General features: G+C 40.7%; 1 protein-coding gene across 1 annotated transcript in view; it reads left to right on the top strand.

Annotated features, from left to right (window-relative positions):
• The window catches only part of LOC128703842 (alpha-protein kinase 1), a gene marked incomplete at its 5' end in the record, with an annotated part of 168,630 nt that overhangs the window by 23,860 nt on the left and 118,699 nt on the right, over positions 1-26,071 (top strand). The window contains 1 exon segment of the mRNA XM_070103712.1: positions 14,674-14,851. Coding sequence (XP_069959813.1) covers positions 14,674-14,851 — 178 coding nt within the window.

Below are 26,071 nucleotides of genomic sequence, written 5' to 3'. Positions count from 1 at the left end.
CGTATACATACATAAATACATACAACCAAAGCAGTCAAAGGGTTCAAATTTTTTTTTGAAAGAGTATAGAATCTTTTTTTGAAAGTATTGACTCCATTTCACTAGTGTCCCTTCCGCTCTGTCGATTAAACACAAAAAGAAAATTTAACTATATCATAATAGGATTAAAAAAAAAAATGAATTTTAGTGATTTTGGACATTTTTTCAATCCAGCTGATAATGTATAAATGTTGAACTCTTGTCTAGTGTATTGGAACAATTATCTTGATCAGTTATTTCCAATAAATAAATTAAAATACATTTGTGATGGTTTGAATAGCTTTAATGAAAACATTGGCATTCTTTATTAACCCTTTCACTGTCAAAGCCCCTGATCGCAAACTTGCTCTCAGTGTTCTATTATTTTCTTTTCTAATATTTTATTTTTTCCAGTAACTTTTGTGGCCTGAGACCAATATAATGCATAATGTATATATATCCACTCATATGCAACCCAATAACCGCACAAATATTGTTATTATTTTGTTTACAAAACATGTTTACACAAACCCATGCTGTCTTCCCCACCAACCATGCTGTCTTCCCTATCACCCACATGGAAATAAGTCATTTTGTCTGACTTTATTGGGTTATCCTTGGTAATCTACACATTTGCTGGTCTGTTTATACAAACCCACACTGCCTTCCCCCATCACCGATGGGTGGCGGGGAAAGCAGCGTGGGTGGTGGGGAAGACAGCATGGTTGGTGGGGAAGGAAGCATGGGTTTGTGTAAACATGTTTTGTAAACATTATAATGACATTTGTGCAATTATTGTGTTGCATACCATGAGTGGATATATATACATTATGCATTATATTGGTCTCACAGGCCACAAGAGTTGCTTGAAAAAAAATAAAATGCAATGGACCCCCGAGTTTCATGATTAATCCATTCCAGACAGTCTGCCGGAAGTCAAAATTTCACAATCGTTGAAACCATTTTCCCCTTAAGAAATAATGTAAATCCAATTAATCTGTTCCAGACAAAAGTATTAACAAAAATTATTTTTTTATAGATTCAATATAGATTTACATATAGGAAAGAATGAGAAATCAAGTATAAAACAATAACATCACACTTAGTTTTATTGAAGACTCTTGGTGGTGTATGGAAGACAGGAGGAGGGAAGAGGGTTAGGGTGATGTTCCTCCACAAATGTTTGCACCTCACCCCACTTTGCACAAATGTCCTTAATCTTTGAAGAAGACACCTTCTTCCTTCTCTCTTCCTCCTACTCTGAAACAGTTTCCTCAGCTAGTGTACATAAGAGCATAAGACAGCAGGAACACTGCAGCAGACCTGTTGGCCCATACTAGGCAGGTCCTTCACAAACCATCCCACTAACAGAATATTTGCCCAACCCAATTTTTAATGCTCCCAAGCAATAAGCTTTGATAATTCTATTCACTAATGTGCAAGTCCCACTCAAATCAAATCGTGTGTGTGAGGAAGTATCTTGGCTGGTGTGTGGGGAAGTGCCCTGGCTGGTGTGTGGGGAAGTGCCCTGGCTGGTGTACATAAGAACATTAAGCAGGAACACTGCAGCAGACCTGTTGATCCATACTAGGCAGGTCCTTCACAAACCATCCCACTAACAGAATATTTGCCCAACCCAGTTTTCAATGCTCCCCAAGCAATAAGCTTTGATAATAAGAACATAAGAAAGGAGGAACACTGCAGCAGGCCTGTTGGCCCATACTAGGCAGGTCCTTCACAATCCCTCCCACAAACAAAACATTTACCCAACCCAGTTTTCAATGCCACCCAAGAAATAAGGGCAGAAAGGAATTTATAAGCGTATCAAAAGAGGTGAAGGTTATTTTATGAATCAGTATATTGACATGAAGAGGGATGTTAAAAAGGGGATAAGAAAAGCTAAACGGGACTATGAAAGTAAAGTTGCTAGGGATTCGAAAAGTAAAAAAGAGAGGTAAAAAAGGGGATTAGGAATGCTAAACGTGACTATGAAATTAGGGTTGCTAATGAATCAAAGACCAATCCAAAGGGGTTCTTTCAAGTATATAGGACGAAGGTGAGGGAAAAAGTAGGACTCTGAAAATTGGGAATGGACAGCTGACGGATAACGAACTGGAAAGTGTATAGGACGAAGGTGAAGGAAGAAGTAGGACCTCTGAAAATTGGGAATGGACAGCTGACGGATAACGAACTGGAAATGTGTTCCTTATTTAATGACTATTTTTTGTCAGTTTTTACACAGGAAGATGTAAATGAGATTTCAGTAATTAACAATTACGTATTTAGTTCCTGATGAATTGAAATTAACTAATATTACTGTCACGAGGGACATGGTTATTAAACAGATAGACAAACTGAAACAAAATAAGTCCCCGGGACCTGATGAGTTGTTTTGTAGGGTACTGAAGGAATGCAAGATGGAGCTTAGTCAGCCATTAACGAGTGTGTTTAATGCGTCCATCCTTAATGGTGTTGTGCCAGAGTTGTGGAAGATGGCTATGTGGTTCCTACATTCAAATCAGGGGATAAGTCCACTCCTTCAAATTACCGTCCAATAAGCCTGACATCTGTAGTGGGCAAGTTATTAGAATCAATTATAGCTGACATTACTAGAAGTCACCTTGAAGAGCATAATTTGATTAATGAATCTTAGCATGGGTTCACGAGAGGTCATTCCTGCCTGACAAATTTACTGACGTTCTTCAATAGAACATTCGAGGCAGTAGACAGTGATAAAGAATATGTTATTGTTTATCTGGATTTTAGTAAGGCCTTCGATAGAGTACCCCACAAGAGACTCTTAAGAAAAGTGGCAGCTCATGGTTTAGGAGGTAAAGTTCTAGCATGGATAGAGGCATGGCTTATAGAAAGCAGAGAGTTTCCATTAATGGGGTCAAATCTGAATGGGGATTAGTCACTAGTGGCATTCCACAAGGATCAGTTTTAGGCCCTCTCTTGTTCATAATTTACATTAATGACCTTGATGAAGGGATTACAAGTGACATGAGTAAATTTGCTGATAATACAAAGATAGGCCGTATAATTCATTCTCGGGAAGATAGCAATGAACTCCAAGAGGATTTGGATAAATTAATGTCTTGGTCTGAAAAATGGCAGATGAAGTTCAATGTGAATAAGTGTAAGGTATTAGTTCGTGGTAATGAAAATAACCCTCAAAGCTATAAACTAGGTGAAATAGAGCTTGATCATACAGAATGTGAAAAAGACTTGGGAGTCATGGTAAGCAGAAACCTAAAGCCAAGACAGGAGTGTGCAACAATGCTAACAGATTACTTGGATTTATCTCAAGAAGTATAAATAAAAGTCCAAAAGTTATTTTACAGCTCTATACATCACTAGTGAGGCCTCATTTAGATTATGCCGCTAAGTTTTGGTCTCTTTACTACAGTCAGCAGTACATGACCTACCAATTTCCTATCGAGGTGTTCCATTTCTGGACTATTTTGCTGCAATAGCTACCCACCTTCGCACCCGTTGGCAACAACGTTGGTCAACTCTGTTCGGTAACAAACTTCATTCTATTAAACCGAGCATAGGTTACTGGCCGTCTTCTTGTCATCAGTGCCGAGGTTGGGAGACCACTCTCTCCCGCCTTTGCATTGGCCACACTCGTCTTACTCATGGGTATCTCATGGAGAGGCACCCTGTTCCTCTCTGTGAGCAGTGTCAAGTTCCAGTATCGATTAGCCACGTTCTGTTAGACTGCCCTCTCTATCAACGAGCACGCAGAATTTACCTCCAACGTCGTCTTCGTTCTACTACTCTCTCTTTACCTTCCCTTCTTGCTGATGGACCCTCCTTTAACCCTTTGAGGGTTTTGGTCGTACTAGTACATCTTACGCGTAGGGGTTTTTGACGTACTAGTACGCATAAATTCTAGCGGCCTCAAATCTAGTGGGAGAAAGCTGGTAGGCCTTCATATGAAAGAATGGGTCTATGTGGTCAGTGTGCACAGTCTAAAAAAAATCCTGCAGCACACAGTGCATAATGAGAAAAAAAAAAACTTTGACCATTTTTTTGGAATAAATCAGCGACTTTGCAGTGTATTTTCGTATGGTATTTATTGTTGTATTCTAGTTTTCTTGGTCTCATTTTATAGAATGGAAGACATATTACAGAAATTGAGATGATTTTGACTGGTTTTACAATGAAAGGTGCCTTGAAATTGAGCTCAAAGTAGCAGAAATGTTCGATTTTTACCAAACTTCAAAAGTAAACAAATCGTGCCAAGCATGCAATACATGTCAACTGGTGAGTCTAATATTCTTTCACAAGTGCACCAATAATATTTATACCATTTTTTACACTAATGCAGTAGTCTGCATAACAGTAAATCTTATTTTTTTGTGAGAATAAAAATTCAAAGTGGAAAGCAAAAGAATATAAGAGGGGCCTTGAGACGTGACTAATGACTAGAGGAAATGTCATTTTAGTGCCAGGAATGTCTTTCTTGTTTATTCTGGACCCTATTCGGAAATTGGCATCTTTTGAAATTTGTGTGAAATTGGCAAAATTGCTAAATTCTGACCACTGTACTGGATAGTTGAATTTCATAAATGGGTGGTTTCTTGCACCCATTCGATAGAAAAAATGGAGTTCTAGCGAAATATTCATGTTTTTTGTCGACTAGTACAGTGAAATTGGCCGAAAATGGGGCTCAAAGTGGGCAAAATCGCCGATGCGTAAACACGCCGAGACCGCTAACTTTGCGAGAGCATAATTCCGTAAGTTTTCTATCAAATTTCAAACTTTTGGTGTCTTTATGATCGGGAAAAGATTCTCTATCTTTTCATAAGAGAAAATAATTTTTTTTTTTTAAATTTGGCCGACCCTGAGAACGAGTTTCGGAGAGGGCTTGTCGACCCTCAAAGGGTTAATCCTGACTCTCTCATTGACTTCTTGACCGACTGATTTACTCCACAAACTCTGATGATACTTTTCGCACTCCCCTCAGCCCTTTCTAGTTCAGTCTCTTGCTGCCCTTTACCCTTTCACCATCCACTACCCTGCTGTTATCCGTAACCTATTACTCATCCATCTCCCTTTTGCCACCTGATGCCCTCGCTTCCTTCCTGCCCTGCAGCACTGTATAGTCCTTGTGGCTTAGCGCTTCTTTTTGATTATAATAATAATAATAATTTACTACAGGATGGATATAGACTCATTGGAGAACAGAGAAAAATTAATAAAATGATTTACTGTGTAAGGAATCCCTCGTATGAAGAGAGACTTAAAGCATTAAATCTCCACTCTCTGGAGAGATGTAGAATGAGGGGAGGTATCATTGAAGTGTGTAAGTGGATGATGGGCATAAACAAAGGAGATATTAACCCTTTCAGGGTTGGTGCCGTACTAGTATGGCTTGCACGCCAGAGTTGGTGCCGTACTAGTACGCATAAATTCTAGCACCTTAAATCTAGCGAGAGAAAGCTGGTAGGCCTACATATGAAAGAATGGGTATATGTGGTCAGTGTGTGCAGTATAAAAAAATTTCCTGCAGCACACAGTGCATAATGAGAAAAAAAAAACTGACCGTGTTTTTGGTTTAAAACAGCAAATTTGCAGTGTATTTTCGTATGCTAATTATTGTTGTATTCTAGTTTTCCTGATCTTATTTCATAGAATGGAAGACATGTTACGGAAATTGAGATGATTTTGATTGGTTTCACAATGAAAAGTACCTTGAAATTGAGCTCAAAGTAGCAGAAATGTTTGATTTTTGTCAAAGTTTAAAAGTAAACAAATCATGCCATGCGTCCAATACACGTCAACTGGTGAGTCTAACATTCTTTCACAAGTTCGCTGATATTATTTATACCATTTCTACGCTAATGCAGTAGTCAGCATAACAGTAAATCTTCTATTTTTTTGTGAGAAAAATTCAAAGTGGAAAGCAAAAGAAATATAACAGAGGCCTGGGGACGTGACTAATGAACAGAGGAAATGTTGTTTTAGTGCCAGGAATGTCTGTCTTGTTTATTCTGGACCCTATTTGGAAATTGGCATCTTTTAAAATTTGTGTGAAATTGGCAAAATTGCCAATTTCAGACCACTTTATTGGATAGTTGAATTTGGTAAATGGGTAGTTTCTTATACTCATTCGATAGAAAAAATGGAGTTCTAGCAAAATAGGTATGATTTTTATCGTCTGGTACATTGGAATTGGCCGAAAATAGAGCTCAAAGTGGCCAAAATTGCCGATGCGTAAACATCGTCAAGATTGCTAACTTCGTGAGAGCATAATTCCGTAAGTTTTTCATCAAATTTCATACTTTGTGTCATTATGATCAGGAAAAGATTCTCTTATTTCTTTAACAGTCTCTGGTGTGGTACTCTATCAAAAGCCTTACTAAAATCTATGTAAATAATATCAAATTCTTTATCGTGATCAACAGCCTCAAAAGCTTTACTGAAGAAAGTGAATAAATTAGTTAGACAAGAATGGTCTCTAATGAATCCATGCTGAGTATAATCAGATTATGCTTATCCAGATGGCTTCTTATAATCTCAGCTATAATTGGCTATAGTAATTTGCCTACAGTTGAGGCCAGGCTTAGCGCCAAATAAGCCTGGCCTCAATTGTAGGCAATTGACGGTAACGACTTGTCCCCTGCTTTAAAAATAGGAATTACATTAGCCATCTTCCACATATCAGACACTACACCTGTTTGAAGAGATAAATTAAAAATAGTAGTTAATGGTTCACAGAGTTCCATTTTGCATTCCTTAAGAACCCTTGAAAAAATCTCATCAGGTCCCGGTGACTTATTTTGCTTCAGTCAGTCTATTTGTTTCATAACCATTTCACTAGTGACTGATGTTAGATAATTTATCTTCAGGCCCACTATAAAAATTAATTACTGGGATATTGTTAGTGTCTTCCTGTGTAAAAACCGAGAGAAAATAATTATTTAAAATCGAGGCTATTTCATTCTCTTTGTCAGTAAGATGCCTATAGTTATTTTTAAGGGGACCTATCTTATCTCTAGCCTTTGTTCTGTACACCTGGAAAAAACTTTTTGGGTTAGTTTTCGAATCCCTAGCAACTTTAAAATCATAGTCCTGTTTAACTTTTCTTATCCCCATTTTAACGTCCCTCTTAATATCAATATACTGATTCATAGGATGACCCTCACCTCTTTTGATATGCCTATAAATTCCTTTCTTATACCCTAAAAGATCTTTGAGCTTATTATTCATCCATTTTGGGTCATTTTTATTCAATCTAATCTTTATATGGGATAAATGTTCTTTGGGCAGTATGTATAGTGTTCAGAAAACTGTCATATTGATAGCTCTCTTCGTTACCCCAGTCAACAGATGATTAGTGTTCTCTAAGCCCATTGTAATCTGCTAAGTGAAAATATGGGACTGTTACTGAGTTATCCCTACTATCATACTTTCATTCAATGCTAAAGGTAATTGATTTGTGGTTGCTAGCACCAAGCTCCCCTGAAATTTCTAAATTATTAACAAGTGATTCCTTGTTTGCCAGAACCAAGTCAAGCAGGTCATTTCCTCTTGTAGGTTCTGTCACAAACCGTTTCAAAAAAAAATCCTGAACTACTACTAAAAAGTCATTAGATTATAAATTCCCAGTCAGAAAATTCCAATCAATATTACTAAAGTTAATGTCGCCTAGAACTGCAACGTTATCATGCATTGTGGCCTTAACAGTTTCCTCCCTGAGTAGTCTTCCTCGGTCTCTATCCAAGTTTAGGGGACTTTATATCACACCTAAAATAAATTTTTCATGCCCCTCTGAAAATTCTACCCAAACACTCATTACGTGTTTCAGACTTTATACCCGTTTTTATGCAACAATTTAAACAATCACGGACATAGTGCCACCACACCCTCCCCTTACCAATACTCTTGTCTACTTGAAACAATTTAAAACCCTGAATGTGACATTCAGCAGGCATGTTCCTATTTAACCATGTCTCGGTTATGGCAAATCATCAGTGTTACCCGCACTTGCAACTAATCTCAATTCGTCCATCTTATTTCTCACACTGCAACTATTAGTACAATACAGTGGACCCCCGCATAGCGACCTTAATCCGTGCAAGAGGGCTGGTTGTTATGCGAAATGTTCGGTATGCGAATGAATTTTCCCCATAAGAAATAATGGAAATCAAATTAATCCGTGCAAGACACCCAAAAGTATGAAAAAAAAAAATTTACCACATGAAATATACATTTTCCTACACACAAAGAGAAGGATACATGCACAATAGTAGAGTAGTACATGCACAATATATATTGTGCATGTACTACTCTACTAAATGAAGAATAAATGACACTTACCTTTATTGAAGATGCAGCAATGACTGATGAGACACTGTGTCCTGGGAGTGCCTTTTCCTCCTGAGTACTGTAGGTCCTGTTTGGTATTTTCTTCCAGAACATGCCTTATCACACTGTGTATGTCACTACGATTCTTAAATCTCTCAAACCAACCTTTGCTGGCTTTAAATTCACCAATATGAGCACTAGTTCCAGGCATTTTTCCCTGTTCACCTGGGTGTTAGTCGACTGGTGTGGGTTGCATCCTGGGAGACAAGATTAAGGACCCCAATGGAAATAAGTTAGTCTTCGATGACACTGACTTTTTGGGTTATCCTAGGTGGAAAATCCTCTGGGGTTAATTGTTTCTTGGTATTCTCAATAAGCCACACCAACAACGGTGGTACAGCAGCAGCAGCAGCTGACGGTGGTACAGCAGCAACAGACGATGCTACAGCAGCAGCAGACGATGCTACAGCAGCAGCTGACGGTGGTACAGCAGCAACAGACGATGCTACAGTAGCAACAGACAATGCTACAGCAGCAGCAGACGATGCTACAGCAGCAACTGACGATGTTACAGCAGCAGCAGACGATGCTACAGCAGCAGCAGCAGCAGCAGACGATGCTACAGCAGCAGCAGCAGCAGCAGCAGACGATGCTACAGCAGCAGCAGCAGCTGCAGACGATGCTACAGCAGCATCAGCAGCTGACGGTGGTACAGCAGCAACAGACGATGCTACAGCAGCAACAGACGATGCTACAGCAGCAGCAGACGATGCTACAGCAGCAACTGACGATGTTACAGCAGCAGCAGACGATGCTACAGCAGCAGCAGCAGCAGACGATGCTACAGCAGCAGCAGCAGCAGACGATGCTACAGCAGCAGCAGCAGCTGACGGTGGTACAGCAGCAACAGACGATGCTACAGCAGCAGCAGACGATGCTACAGCAGCAGCAGACGATGCTACAGCAGCAGCAGACGATGCTACAGCAGCAGCAGACGATGCTACAGCAGCAGCAGACGATGCTACAGCAGCAGCAGACGATGCTACAGCAGCAGCAGACGATGCTACAGCAGCAGCAGACGATGTTACAGCAGCAGCAGACGGTACTACAGCAGCAGCAGCAGCTGACGGTGGTACAGCAGCAGCAGCAGCTGACAGTGCAGCAGCAGCTGACGGTGGTACAGCAGCAGCAGCAGCTGTACCACCAATAGTAGCGATGGTTGATTGGGGTTTATTATACAACCTGGCCAGCTCGGAGACACGCACTCCACTTTCATACTTATCAATGATCTTTTTCTTCATCTCCATAGTAATTCTCACCCTTATTGCTGTAGGGTTGGCACTAGAAGCTTTCTTGGGGCCCATGGTCACTTATTTTCCAGAAAAAATCACCAAAAACACTGTAATAATACAAAATGTTCCGATTGTATGCTTGGATGTTACCGCGGAGGCTGGCTGGTAAACAATGCCACCGGCGGAACATGTGAGCGTGGCTCAGGCCGCACATTGGACGCATCTCGGACGAAGGGCGGTGAGCGGGTTTTTGGGCAGTATGCGAGGCAAAATTTTTGCTATCAAAGCGTCCGGTATGCGGATTGTACGGTATGCGATGCGTCCGGTATGCGGGGGTCCACTGTATATTTTTAGAACCCCTCCCTTCTCTTTTTTCTTCCTGCTGATTTCTGTTCCTCCATTATGCCTGTTACTCTCCTTATCACCTAATGCCATTGGCTTTCCTATGTTCACCAATAACTCTACCTCATTCTGCCTTTAACTGGTTTCCTTAAAACTCACACTATGGTTACACTCAGAATACACGTACATTGATTTTTCACGAAAACCCATACCACTATCTATTTCTAGTTTAAAGACCTAACAGCTCCCTCCACTGCATTGGCCAGTGCTCCCACCCCAAACCTAGATAAGTGAACTCCATCTCTGGCATACATGTCGTTTCTGCCAAAGAAGAGATCCCAGTTGCCTACGAATGTTACTGCATTTTCCTTAGTGTTTGTCCAGCCAGCAGTTGACACAGGGTTCCCACCCTCCTTCCTCGCCTCTATTGCTGACCTATACCTGCTAATCAGGTCTTCACTCCTACGCCTGCCAGCATCATTGCCTCCCGCACTGAGACAGATAATAGGATTACTCCCATTACCCTTCATGATATTGTCCAGACGGCTAACAACATCCCTCATCCCAGCCCAAGGAAAACATACCCTCTGCCTCCTCTTCCTGTCCCTAAGACAAAATGCCCTATCCATAAATTTCACTTGACTGTCCCCAACTAAAACTATGTTCTTACCTTCACTGGTGGAGTTCGTAGTGACGTTCTCGATGGTCTTCGTTGGGGTTTCGAGGTATGTCGACTAAACCCTCCTCTGCCAATGATTCCTTGGTACTCATTGTGGCGTTTCCAGTAGACAACATACATATGTCGGGTAGCACTGAAAATGGGTTGGAAGTCTCCACAGCAGACTTCTGGATCTTCGTTGTTTCCGCCACTCCAACAGTCTTCTTGATTTTCAGTTCGTTACATGTTGGCCAGCCACTGACCAGGTTCCTCTCTTGACCTGAGGACTCGCAACAGGAGGATTACTTAAAATCCTCTTGTTTTCCTCCGTCAGTTGCCGTATCTCAAGCTTAGCAACCCTAAGCTCCTCTTTTAGCTGCTGGTAGAGTTGCTCAAGAGAGGACATCTTGTGCAGATTTGCTGGCCTTAAATTCACTAACAGCAGCACTTATTCCTGGCATTTCCTTTATGAAATCCACATGCGACTGCCTTACCTTCTCGCAAATTATCTCCTCAAACACCATCTCCCGCTAACTGCTGCTTATTTATCCAAACCAACGACAACTTCTCCACATCCTCGATTGTTTGTGATCTGTTTCTTTAGCAGGATGATGATAAACTATGTACGATTGCAGTAACTAGTGACATGGTCCTCAGACAAATAGAGAAACTAAAACCTAACAAATCCCCAGGTCCTGATGAACTGTTTGCAAGGGTGTTAAAGGAATGTAAAGAGGAACTTAGCATACCTTTGGCTAATCTTTTTAACATATCACTACAAACTGGCATAGTGCCTGATAAGTGGAAAATGGCAAATGTAATACCTATTTAAAAGGCAGGTGACAGGTCCTTGGCTTCGAACTATAAACCAATAAGCCTTATCTCCATAGTGGGAAAATTTATGGAATCAATAATTGCCGAAGCAATTTGTAGCCATCTTGACAGGCACAGATTGATTAATGATTCTCAACACGGTTTTACAAAGGGGCGTTCCTGTCTTACGGATTTACTAACTTTTTTTACTAAGGTGTTTGAGGAGGTAGATCATGGTAATGAATGTGAAATTGTGTATATGGACTTCAGTAAGGCTTTCGATAGAGTTCCACACCAGAGGCTATTGAGGAAACTTAGGGCACACGGAATAGGAGAATTTTTTTCCTGGGTAGAGGCGTGACTGACAAATAGACAGCAGAGAGTTTGCATAAATGGGGAGAAATCAGAATGGGGGCACGTCACAAGCGGTGTTCCTCAGGGGTCAGTGTTGGGCCTGTTGTTGTTCACAATTACATAAATGACATAGATGAGGGAATAAATAGCGACATAAGCAAATTTGCTGATGACACCAAAATAGGCCGTCTAATTCATTCTAATGAGGACATTAGAGCACTCCAGGATGATATGAATAGACTGACGCAATGGTCGGAGAAGTGGCAGATGCAGTTTAATATTGACAAATGCAAAGTTCTAAGTGTTGGACAGTTAAATACCCATGCCACATATAAACTAAATAATGTAGATCTTAATACTGCCGATTGCGAAAAGGATTTAGGAGTTCTGGTTAGCAGTAATCTAAAACCAAGACAACAGTGCATTAGTGTTCGCAATAAAGCTAACAGAATACACAAATAACCCGCACAAAAAAGAGAGAAGCTTACGACGACGTCTCGGTCCGACTTGGACCATTTACAAAGTTGGACCGAAACGTCGTTGTAAGCTTCTCTCTTTTTTATGTGCGGGTTATTTGTGTATCGTTCCAGTCACAGTATTGTGCCTTTTTTTGTTATTTAAGCTAACAGAATTCTTGGCTTCATATCCAGAAGTATAAATAATAGAAGTCCTCAGGTTGTTCTTCAACTCTATATATCCTTTGTTAGGCCTCATTTAGACTATGCTGCTCAGTTCTGGTCACCGTATTACAGAATGGATTTAAATGCTCTGGAAAATGTACAAAGGAGGATGACAAAGATGATCCCATGTATCAGAAATATTCCCTATGAGGATAGACTGAAGGCCCTGAATCTGCACTCTCTCGAAAGGCGTAGAATTAGGGGGGATATGATCGAGGTGTATAAATGGAAAACAGGAATAAATAAAGGGGATGTAAATAGTGTGCTGAAAATTTCCAGCCAAGACAGGACTCGCAGCAATGGTTTCAAGTTGGAAAAATTCAGATTCAGGAAGGATATAGGAAAGTACTGGTTTGGTAATAGAGTTGTGGATGAGTGGAACAAGATCCCGAGTATAGTTATTGAGGCTAAAATGTTGTGTAGTTTTAAAAATAGGTTAGATAAATACATGAGTGGGTGTGGGTAGGTGTGAGTTGGACCTGACTAGCTTGTGCTGCTGGGTCTGGTACAGTGCTCCATCCTTGAGTGGGGATGACCAGACTGGGTGGGCCATTGGGATAATCCGGGGGGGGGGACATGGACCTGCTCCACATGGGTCAGTAGGCCTGTTGCAGTGTTCCTTCTTTCTTATGTTCTTATGTTCTTTCGCAACATCAGTTTCCTTGATTTCTGCTTTCTTCACCAGGACGGAACTGATTGTTGATGTCAACTTCCCATACATTCTTGCGAGCTCGGGTACACGTATGCCACTTTCATGTTTTGCTATAACTTTTCTTGAATTCTGTCGTGTTTCTCACCTTCTTTACCAAAGGGCTGGCACTAGGAACTTTCTTTGGCCCCATGGTGGCTTATTTCACAGTTACAATCAATAAACAAGCACCAGAAAAATGGATGAACACGAGGAGCATTCCCAAGTCAACGAGAGAGACGCGCAGACTGGGTGTGATACGCATGAGGAAGCGGCATCACCAACAATTTCTGAGTGGATTCACGATATCCGGGGGGAAATTTCGGCGAAAAAAAAGTGCTCGATTTCCGAATTGTATGATTTCTGCACTGGTTAAAAACTGGGGGTCCACTGTATTATCTTCCATTCTATCAAATGAGACCAAGAAACTGAGAATACAACCATAAACACTGCAAAATTGCTGTTTTAAACAAAAAACACTTGTTTTTTTCCCCTATTATGCACTGTTTGCTGCAGGATTTTTTTTATATATGGTGCACAGTTTTTGCATAGACCCATTCTCTCGTATCTAGGCCTAGATTTACTGCTCGCAGCTTATCTGAGTGAGCTGAGCTCATGGCGTAGTACTGCAGGACCAACTTGCACTTCAGAGCCGTAGTAAGACATAACCCACCCCGAAAGGGTTAAAAAAGTTAAAAGTAAACACTGTAGACATTCCAGGCACTGAAACATTTCCACTGTTCAATAATCACAAACCCCAGGCTTCTATATTTTGCTTGCCTTCCATTTTTAATTCACTGTCACAAAATTGATATGCCATATTTTTTGAATGATAAAATATAACCAAGAATGATTGTTGTAGTTTACAGTATCCCGATCTAGTAAAGATTCATAAAACAGACCAGCGGGTGTGTGTGTGTGGGGGGAGGGGGGGGGGGCTAATCCATCCTCAGGAAAATTGGCAAAATTTCAAACTACTTCTGGTCCTGGAAATGACCAATATCATCTTTACTTCAGTATGTCCTTCATTCTAGCAAATGATACCAAGAAACATCCAATAAAACCATAAGAAAAATCCTAAAAGGCACCTCAGTTATTTTAAACCAAATACAAAATAAGAATTTTCTTTTTCCATTCTGCATCCTGTGGGCAGGATTTGTTTTTATAACTCTGCACTCTCCCTACACAGAGCCATTCTCTCATATCTAGGCAAAAATTTACCACATAACTTACCTGAGTAAGCTGAGCTCAATGCTTAGATATTCGGAAGAGACAGTGAAAGACCTTATTTTGGCACTATTTGATGGAAATAAATTTATTCATTTTACTCAAATTGTTAATACTTGTACTTTTTACTGCTTTCTTCCTGTTGCTGAACTGCATTAAAGTTGTACGTTGATTAGTCTGGTCATTATTTGCTGTCTTTAGATGTAGTAAACTTTGTAAATAATTGTTAAAACTTCTTTTGGAACATTTATTTTTGTATTAAAATGTTTATTTTTGGTTTAGTTCCAGACAGTGGGTCCTCACCGTCAAGCAGCACCACATACACAACCTGGGCAGTTCCACCCATCCCCGATGCCACAACCTCACCCACAGGGTCACTACCAGGCTATACAGTACCACCAACCTCAGGGAGGTAAGCACGAGGCTACTTCCCCTCTCCAGTACCGGCAGCCTCATGGAGGTAAGCATTGTGTGTGTTCCATAGTTTAGGGCTTGTCCCAGTCTTTGCACTATTTTTTAAGTTTAAAGGAGCATTTGGGCTTAATCTAGCTTCTAAGTAAGTGTACTTATGGGAGAGCTTTAGTTGTGACAAATTCTGGTAGTCTCGTATGTGTTTGTGTATGTGTGTTTGTGACTACCCATTTGTTGTTGTAGGAGCAGAGTTATTCTAGTGTTCCATCCTCATTGTTAAAGCTAATTTTTTAAAAAATATTTAGTAGTTGAAGCACTTGTTGTACTACTTCCATTCGAATCTCTCTCATTCACAGTAATGGCAAAGGTTGGTAATTGGAGAAAGACACTTTAAGCCTGTTTAATGACATTTTATCTGTGGGGGATTGTAACATATGAACAATAACACAGAGCTCTTGTAATCAAACATAGCTCCTTTGCATAAGGAGGTAGTAGAGCACTAGCTAAAAATTATGGATGAATAGCACTGACTTCTAACATCATAAAAATCTAAGAGTGAGATGACAAATTACAAACTTCATGAAATGGCACAGTCTGCAGAACCCAAGCCAACAGGGAATTAGAACTGGATAATCATGCCTGTCACAGCTGCTGAACCACTGTGACAAAATGTGGAGCCAGTAGAAGAAAACCAAAATGCAGATTTGACATACAGATTTTGCAAAGGTGTTTGACATGTGCAATTGTGGGGGCCTCAAAGTGGAGGCCTGTGAAAATTTAACCAACCCCCTCAGCTCACAATCAACAATGTTTAGGTTATTGCTGTGGCAGATCTAGAAGAGTAAAAGTTGTGTAAGTAGATGTGCCTATACAACTTTTGGAGCTGATTTCAAAAATCACAGTCCTCAAAGTTGCATGCTTTTACTTTTTTCACATCATGAAACTTAAGTACACAAAAAATTGTCACATAAAATTGAACCTCTAATTCAGCTGCCTGTATCTCTTAAGTGAAAACATTATTTTAGCATATTGAAGCCAGCTAGCTACCCAAGTGAACATCATCACAATTCTAAAATATCGGACTCCTAATGTTTCAAGTTCCTGTCCTAACTATACCTAAAAATACCATTTTTGAAGACCAATAGCAGAAAAGCAGCACAACAATTTTCTTTAAAAAAAAAAAAAAAAAAACTTGATTAGAAAGACCATATTCTAAACTACAATATGTCCATTTTTTGGATAGGCATTTTGCCCATGAAGGGAGAAAACAGGCATTAAAATAAAGCGATTTTTGGCTTGCGCAACATTATAATGAAAACTTGGCATTTTTCAGTTATTGTTGTTAGAGAGCAACAACAGCTAGAACCTCATGTCTAGGTGTCCTTGTACAATTCCCTTTTACTTACCCTACCAAACACATCCATCAACCTCTGCAACTTCTCTTCAGAATCTCTCAAAAGCGGTGTCATCAGGAGAAAGCAACTGTGGTGACACCCACTTCGTGTTAGATTCTTTATCTTTCAATCTTATTCCTCTTGCCAACACCCAAGAATTCCCTTCTCTTACAACCCCATCTCTAAATATATTACATGAACAATCATGGTGACATTACACATCCCTGTCTAAGGCCTACTTTTACTGGGAAATGCTCTTTCTCTCCTTTCTCTCTCTCCTTTCTCTCTCCTTTCTCTCTCCTTTCTCTCTCTCCTTTCTCTCCTTTCTCTCTCTCCTCTCTCTCCTTTCTCTCCTTTCTCTCCTTTCTCTCCTTTCTCTCTCTCCTTTCTCTCCTTTCTCTCTCTCCTTTCTCTCTCTCCTTTCTCTCTCTCCTTTCTCTCTCCTTTCTCTCTCTCTCCTTTCTCTCTCCTTTCTCCTTTCTCTCTCCTTTCTCTCTCTCCTTTCTCTCTCTCCTTTCTCTCTCTCCTTTCTCTCTCTCCTTTCTCTCCTTTCTTTCTCTTTTTTTTTTTACACAGGGTTTGACAAGGTTAAGGATCCCTAGCTTTATTGACAGCTATTTACAGGTTAAGGATTCCTAACTTTATTGGCAAGCTAAGATCTGTTACCTACATCAGCTCATTTGAAAGCATTTTTATTGTTATGAGACATACAAGTAGGAAACAGGATGAAGTTGGAGCCATCTGTGGGCCAGCATTTTCATTTGATCAACTGACTTTATCTCGTTGACATCATTATGCTGTACGAATGTGTTCCATACTCTAGTCATCCTGGTATGTATGATCTCAGATGGAGTGATGTTCTGGAGAAGGGTACGGCCAGAGTGAAGTTGCTGCTTTCTGCCCGTCTTGTGGCATAAAAGCTTGTTTCACGCTGTCCTCACGTGTCTCTCTCTCTCTCTCTCTCTCTCTCTCTCTCTCTCTCTCTCTCTCTCTCTCTCTCTCTCTCTCTCTCTCTCTCTCTCTCTCTCTCTCTCTCTCTCTCTCTCTCTCTCTCTCTCTCTCTCTCTCTACTTTCTCTTTCTTTCTCTTTCTTTCTTTCTCTTTCTTTCTTTCTCTTTCTTTCTTTCTCTTTCTTTCTCTTTCTCTCTCTTTCCCCTTTTTCTTTCTCTTTCTCTCTTTATCTTTCTCTTTCTCTTTCTCTTTCTTTCTTTCTTTCTCTTTTTCTTTCTTTCTTTCTCTCTCTCTCTCTCTCTCTCTTTCTCTCTCTCTTTCTCTTTCTTTCTCTTTCTCTCTCTCTCTCTTTCTCTCTCTAGAATTGGTTCAGGACAGCAAGAGACATAATTAGGAAGAAAGGGGGGAGGGGCGTCCTGTTATACGGGGCATTTTGCCAAGGAGTGGTGTTGGAAATGAATAGTTGTCCAGGGCAGGTGTGGGTTTTCTTGCTGGCTCAGTTGAGGGGGTTGTTAGGACTTTAAACTAGGATTAGTTAGAGGTGTGGGTTTAGAAATGAAAAATAATGAGTGTGGATATATTGATTTAGGCTTTGATATTATGAATCTTAATAATAACAGTCATGGAATAACGCTGGGTAATGATAATTTCAGAAATTGTGTAAAATCAAAGGTGAATAAGAAAAATGTGCAGAAGAAAAAACATATGATGGTATTTTATGCTAACAGTCGAAGTGCAAGAAATAAGATTAATGAACTACGTTTGGTAGCGTGTGCTGGGAAATCTAATGTCATTGCATTAACTGAAACGTGGTATGATTTAAAGAGTCGGGATATGATTGCTGAGTGTATTATTAACCCTTTGACTGTTTCCAACGTATAAATACGTCTTGCGAGCCAATGTTTCTGACGTATTTATACGCACAAATTCTAGCGGCTTCAAATCAAGCGCCAAAGGCCTGGTAGGCCTACATGAGAGAGAATGGGTCTCAGTGGTCGGTGTGCACCCTGTGAAAAAAATCTGGGACCCAGCGGTGCATTGTGGGAACGCCATGTTGTTAGTCCATTTTCACCATGCCTCTCAGTAAGAAGTTCCTCACTCCTCGGCGGATTGGAGGTCTTTTGTTCCCAAGTGATAGCTCTAACAGCGATGAAAATGTCAGTGACAGTGAATTCCAGGGTTTTGAAGTGAGTGTTACCAGAAAAAGTGCCCAGGATAACGTAATTAGTGATGAAAACCCAGATGACCCACAACCTTCGACCTCTGGTGCTGTGCCGGCTTGTTCACGTTCACATTCGCCTGTACCAGGACGAAAGAGGAAACTATTTGGTCGTGTACAACACCCAGATGATAGCAGTGATAGTGATTTCAAGGTCATTGAAAGCAGTTCTAGTGACAGTGAGTGAATATTCCCCAGTGAAGCGGCAGTATGTACGACGTAGCATGCGGTCTGGTAGTGTTTCATATGTTGTTCCAAGGGGAAGGAGAAACTCTGGGAGCACATCCCGTGGCCCTACACCACGACCTGATAGTGAAGATGACGATATTGTAACGATGGGTATGAATGGTGACAGTGAGGGAGGAGGCAGTGGTGGTGATAGTGAGGGTGGCACGGCCCATGTGGCACCATCAGCGGGCCACGCTACTACCCACGCTGCTGATGCAGCACAACAACCAGCCTCACCCTGCCCCACACTCCCACAACCTGCACCACCACAACTTGCACCACCACAACCTGCACAACCACAACCTGCACAACCACAACCTGCACAACCACAACCACGGTACAATATCCAGACCCCACCAGCAGACCGCATCTGGGATTGGCAGGACGGTGACGAGTTTGTTCCCAGTCCCCATGACTTTGAGGAAACACGAAGTGGAATAAAGCCATCTTGTCCACTTGGGAACAATGCCAGTGAACTGGACTGCTTTGAGTTATTCTTCGATGAACCCCTGATGAACATCATTGTCAGGGAAACAAACACATACTGTGATTACACAATGGCAAATACAATTCTCTCACCAAAATCACGGCTACACAAGTGGAAGGAGACAACTGTGGCAGAGATGTACCTGTTTTTTGCCACAATAATGCTTATGCCACATGTGTATAAGCACACTGTCACCACATACTGGGCAACAGAACGCCTGATTTCAACTCCAGGTTTTAGTGACATTATAGGTGTCAATCGTTTCCTGATACTGTTACGTATGTTGCACTTTTCAGACAAAACCAGGCCTGACAGAAGCGACAGGTTATATAAGATCAGAAATGTGTTTATGTACCTGAAACAAAAGTGCTGCATGTATTTTTATCCCTTCAGGAAGCTTGTTATTGATGAGTCCTTGATTTTATTCAAAGGAAGACTCTCATTCAAGCAGTATATACCAAGCAAGAGGAAACGCTTTGGTATAAAGCTATTTGTACTATGTGATTGCAGAAGTGGTCTAGTTTTGGATATAATTGTGTACACTGGCAGTAATACTTTGAGAGATACCATGAAGTTATTGGGTATCTCTGGTGATGTGGTTCGAACAATGATGGAACCATATCTTGGTAAGGGGCATATGTTATTTACTGATAACTGGTACACAAGCCCCTTACTCAGTGATTTCTTGCGAGTGAACTTGACAGATGTGTGTGGCACAGTGCGTGGTAATCGTAAACATATGCCAAGGTTCAACGCTGGCACTCGCAGAGGTGAGGTGCAAGCCTTTGCTGCCAATGACATCATGGCATTTCGGTGGCATGACAAATGTGATGTCACATTGTTGACATCAGTTCACAGAAACGAAATGGTACCCAGTGGCAGGGACAACAGAGAGACCAATGAACCCATTCTAAAGCCTGCAGCTGTCATGGACTACAACCTCAATATGCGCTTAGTGGACAAATGTGACATGCAGATTGGGTTTGCAGACTGTGTACGCAAGAGTTATAAGTGGTATATAAAACTTTTTTTTCATCTTGTTGATATCTCTGTGCTAAATGCTTATAACATATACAAGTTGAAGACCAACAAAACACCAAAATATGGTGAATTTTGCCTGTCAGTAATCAGACAAATAATTGCAAAGTACCAAGGAGCAACTCCTGCAATAGACCAGCGCCCACACACGTCATCTCGTTTCAGGCCTGGTGATCACTACCCCATACAACTGCCTCCTACTACTGCCAAGAAAAATGCTCAGAAGAGGTGTTATGTATGTATGCATACCACAAAACACCCACAAACACGCAGAGACACTCGTTTTATGTGTGAGGAGTGTGAAGTGCCCCTCTGCATATACCCATGTTTCAAAGAGTTCCACAAGCTGCAGCAGTTCTAGGAACGTGTTTAGTGACTGTACATATGTATATATATTATGGAACAATAGTAATAAACATTGTTTTGTATTGTTTGTTTGTGTAAACAAAGTGTATACACAAACTAATAGTGATAAAGTTTGTTCTGTTATTGTGTTGTAAACAATGAGTGTATATTTGAAGAATGCACCTTACATTGGTCTCACAGGCCACATAAGTTACCTGGAACAGAAAAATATTGAAAAAATGCAAGAAACCTTTGAATTAGAGTAAATAAAAGAATACCGGGTGGGCGGTGGTCGCCACTGTTGCCGTACGCACGTCACTTTCTGCAAACTTTGCGGCTCTATATCTCGGTAAGTACTGATGGCAAAAAATTTTTTTAGGCTTAAAACACTACTAAAAATATTCCTAACATTTTCATAAGAAAAAATTATTTTTTTTTCGAGTATTTGGCGACATAGAATGACAGTTTCAGAGAGGGGCCTGAAACAGTCAAAGGGTTAAAGAGTTTAAGTAGTTCCATGTGGATAGATGTGATCGGAAAGGGAGAGAAGTTGCATTGTATGTTCTAGAAAGTATTAATTGTTGCATAAAAACAGGTATAAAAATAGATGGAATAGTAACATAATCTGTTTGGGTAGAGTTTGTTGAAGGTCAAGAAAAAATAATTTTAGGTGTAATATACCGACCTCCAGGCTTGGACCATGATAGAGGGAGACTTCTCTGGGACGAAATTGTTAGGGCTTCTAGATACAATAACGTAGTAATAGTATGGGATTTTAACTTTAGTCTAATTGACTGGAATTCTTTAACCGGTAATCTGGAGTCCAGTGACTTCATGGAAACAGTTCAGGACTGTTTTCTGAAGCAGTATGTATCAGAGCCTACCAGGGGTAATAATTTGCTCGACCTAGTCTTGTCAAATAAGGAAAGACTCGTAAATAATCTGGAGATCACTGAAAAGCTTGACGCAAGTGATCACAAATCCATCACTTTTAGCATTAACTGGGAATACAAGAATAACGATAATACAGTAAAAATCCCTGATTTTCGTTCTGCTGATTAAAATGGACTTAGGGAACATCTGTCTAATCTCGATTGGGGTTACCTAGCTAATGATTTTATTGACGATGATCATGCGTATGATTACGAAGGGGTCTGTGTTTGATTTTTTTTTCTTAATAATGTACACCGTGCTCAGAGTATATACATTCCCCAGAGAGAAATTAGGTCTAATAATAACGATCCCAAATGGGTTAACAGGAGGTTAAAGCATCGATTAGGGGAGAAAAGGGTAATTTATAGGTGCATCAGAAGAGGAGAGGTTAACCTTACTGACCAATATGCTCAGCTTAACCCTTTGAGGGTCGACAGGCCCTCTCCGAAACTCGTTCTCAGGGTCGGCCAAATTTAAAAAAAAAAAAAAATTATTTTTTCTTATGAAAAAATAAGAATTTTTTTCTAAACATTATAGGCTAAACAAAAAAATTTTAACGTCAATACTTACCGAGATATGGAGGTGTGAAATTTGCCAAAATTGAACAGCATATGGTAACATCGCCGACTGCCGTCACCCGGTATTTTTCTATTTACTTTTTTATGTACTATTTTCAATTTTTTTTTCAATTTTTCTTTTTCTGAGTAACTTTTATGGCCTCTGAGGCCAACATGATCAGTATTTTGTAAGTTATTTCTTTTTCAATACTACACAATAAGGGCGTAAACACTGTTGTCATTATTTTGTTTACAGAAAATATTTACACAAACAAACAATATGAAATGTTGTTTATTACTATTTTTCTATATTTTATATACACATATACAGTCACAGGACATGTTTCTAGAAGTTCTGCAGCCTGTGGAACTCTTTGAAACATGGTGTCATGCACAGTGGAGTTTTGCATTCCTCACATATAAAACGAGTGTCTCTGCATTGTTGTAGGCGTTTTTTTGTATGTGAACAGACGTAACACCTCTTCTGAGCCTTTTTCTTCAAAGCAGTAGCAGGCAGTTTTACCAGGAAGTGATCACCATGCTTCAGACGAGCAGGTAGTTGTTGATAATTTGGTGGGCGGTCAATTGCAGGTGCATTTCCTTGGTACTTGAATACTATTTGTCTGATAACAGACAAACAGAATTCGCCGTACTGTGGTTTGTTTCTGGTGCTCATCTTATACATATTATAAGCATTGAGCATGGAAATGTCCAGAAGATGGAAAAACAGTTTGATGTACCACTTATAACTCTTGCGAACACAATCAGCAAACCCAATCTGCATGTCACATTTGTCCACTGAACGCATGTTGAAGGTGTAATCAATCACAGCTGCAGGTTTTAGAATGGGTTCATTTCTCTCTCTATGCTGCCTGCTACTGTCTGCCATTTCATTAGGGTGAATTGATGACAACAGTGTGACATCTCGTTTGTCATGCCACCGAAATGCCATGATGTCATTGGCAGCAAACGCCTGCACCTCACCTCTGCGAGTGCCAGCATCAAACCTGGGCATATGTTTTCGATTTGCATGCACTGTGCCACACACATCTGTCATGTTCACTCGCAAAAAATCACTGAGTGAGGGGCTTGTGTACCAGTTATCTGTATATAATATATGCCCCTTACCAAGGTATGGTTCTATCATTGTTCGAACCATATCACCTGAGATGCCCAATAACTTCCTGGTATTTTGCAATGTATAACTTCCAGTGTACACAATAATATCCAATACCAGACCACTGTAACAATCACAAAGCACAAACAACTTTATACCAAAGCGTTTCCTCTTGCTTGGTATGTACTGCTTGAAAGAGAGTCTTCCTTTGAACAGAATCAAAGACTCGTCAATTACAAGCTTCCTGAAGGGATAAAAATGAGTACTGAATTTCTGTTTCAGATACACAAACACATTCCTAATCTTATATAACCTGTCAGTTCTGTCAGGCCTGGTTTTATCTGAGAAGTGAAGCATACGTAACATTAGCACAAATCGATTCACTGGCATTATATCACTGAAACCTGGTGTTGCAATCAGGGGGTCTGTTGACCAGTATGATTTCACTTTGTGCTTATACACATGTGGCATAAGCATTATTGTGGCAAAGAAAAGATACATCTCAGCCACAGTTGCCTCCTTCCATTGGTGTAGACGTGATTTTGGTGAAAGTATTGTGTTTGCCATGGTGTACTCGTAGTATGTGTTGCTTTCCATGACAATACTTTTCATCAGTGGTTCGTCAAAGAATAACTCGAAACATTCCAGTTCAGTGGCATTGTTCCCAAGTGCACAAGATGGCCGTATTCCACTTTGGCTGCCATCAAACTGGTGGGGATTTGGAACAAAATTGACAGCTTCCTGCCAATCCCAGGTGCGGTCTGCTGGTGGGTACTGGACAATGACAGGTGGTTGTGGTTGTGGAGGTTGTGGTTGTGGAGGTTGTGGTTGTGGAGGCTGGTGTGGTGGGGGAGTGGGGGATGGTGGCCTTTGTTCTAGATCAGCTGAGGCAGCGGCGTGGGTGGCAGCGTGGGTGGCAGCATGGCCCACTGCTGGTGCCTCACCGCCGGCACCACTACCACCACGCACATTTTCCATCCCAATTGCAACAGTATCTTCGTCATTTTCACTGTCTGTTCCTTGTACAGCCACGGGATGTACTCCGAGATACACTCCTTCCCCTTGGTATAACATATGGCACACTTCCAGAGCACATATATCGTCGTATATACTGACGCTTCACTGGGGAATATTGCACTTCACTTTCACTACTGGAACTAGTTTGAAGAGCTTGTAGTTCATATTCACTATCACTATCATCACCCATGCTCTCATCTGAGTCTGGGATTTGGGAAAATAGAAGTTTCCTCTTGGGTTCTGGAACAACTGAACGTGAACACGAGGGCCCAGCACCAGAGGTGGAAGGCTGAGGGTCGTCTGGGTTTTCTTCACTATTACCGATATTATGGTCATTAGTTTCGGTCAAAACCTCACTAAAACCACGAAACTCATCTTCACTGGCACTTCCATCACTATTAGAACTGTCACTGGGGAACAAAAGTGTCCCAATTCGCCGAGGAGTGAGGAGCTTCTTACCGCGAGGCATGGTGGACATTGTTTACTAAGAGGGCATTCCCACAATGCACCACTGGGTCCCAGATTTTTTTCCTACCGCGCACACTGACCACGCAGACCCATTCTCTCACACATAGGCCTACCAGCCTTTTCGCGGGAGATTTGAGGCCGCTAGAATTTATGCGTACTAGTACGTCAAAAACCCCTACGCGTAAGACGTACTAGTACGACGAAAACCCTCAAAGGGTTAAAAGAGAAGTAAAAAGGGGGGATTAGGAAGGCTAAATGTGAGACTATGAAATTAGGGTTGCTAATGAATCAAAGACCAATCCAAAGGGGTTCTTTCAAGTGTATAGGACGAAGGTGAAAGAAAAAGTGGGACCTCTGAGAACTGGGAATGGACAGCTGATGGGTAACGAACTGGAAATGTGTTCCATATTTAATGACTATTTTTTGTCAGTTTTTACACAGACACAAATGAGATTCCAGAAATTATCAATTTTTCAGTTCTCAATTAATTCAAATTAAGTAATATTACTGTCACAAGGGACATGGTTATCAAACAGATAGATAAACTGAAGCAAAATAAGTCCCCGGGTCCCGACGAGCTGTTTTCCAGTGTACTTAAGGAATGCAAGATGGAACTTAGTCAGCCATTAACGAGTGTGTTCAGTTCATCCATCCTTACTGGTAATGTGCCAGAGTTGTGGAGGATGGCTAAAGTGGTTCCTATATTCAAATCAGGGGATAAGTCCGTTCCTTCAAATTACCGCCCAGTAAGCCTGACATCTATGTGCGGGTTATTTGTGTATCGTTCCAGTCACGGTATTGTGCCTTTTTTTGTTATTTATAGCTGACATTATTAGAAGTCACCTTGAAGAGCATAACTTGATAAATGAATCTCAGCATGAGTTCACGAGAGGTCATTCCTGCCTGACAAATTTACTGACGTTCTTCAATAGAACATTTGAGGCAGTAGACAGTGATAAAGAATATGATACTGTTTATTTGGATTTTAGTAAAGCCTTCAACAGAGTACCTCACAAGAGACTTAAGAAAAGTGGCAGCTCATGGTATAGGAGGTAAAGTTCTAGCATGGATAGAGGCATGGTTTACCAATAGAAAGCAGAGAGTTTCCATTAATGGGGTCAAATCTGAATGGGGATTAGTCACTAGTGGCATTCCACAAGGATCAGTTTTAGGCCTTCTCTTGTTCATAATTTACATTAATGACCTTGATGAGGGGATTACGAGTGACATGAGTAAATTTGCTGATGATACAAAGATAGGCCGTATAATTCATTTTGGGGAAGAAAGCAATGAACTCCAAGAGGATTTGGACTAATTAATGTCTTGGTCTGAAAAATGGCAGATGAAGTTGAATGTGAATAAGTGTAAGGTACTAGTCCTTGGTAATGAAAATAACCCTCGAAGCTATATACTAGGTGAAGTAGAGGTTGATCATACAGAATGTGAAAAAGACTTGGGAGTCAGGGTAAGCAGAAACCTAAAGCCAAGACAGCAGTGCCTAAGTGTGTGCAACAA

The sequence above is a fragment of the Cherax quadricarinatus genome, chromosome 87 (genome assembly GCF_038502225.1).
Source record: "Cherax quadricarinatus isolate ZL_2023a chromosome 87, ASM3850222v1, whole genome shotgun sequence".
Taxonomy (NCBI): Eukaryota; Metazoa; Arthropoda; class Malacostraca; order Decapoda; family Parastacidae; genus Cherax; species Cherax quadricarinatus.
Note: the sequence above shows the minus strand (reverse complement) of the source record. Positions and strands in the feature narration are given on the sequence as shown.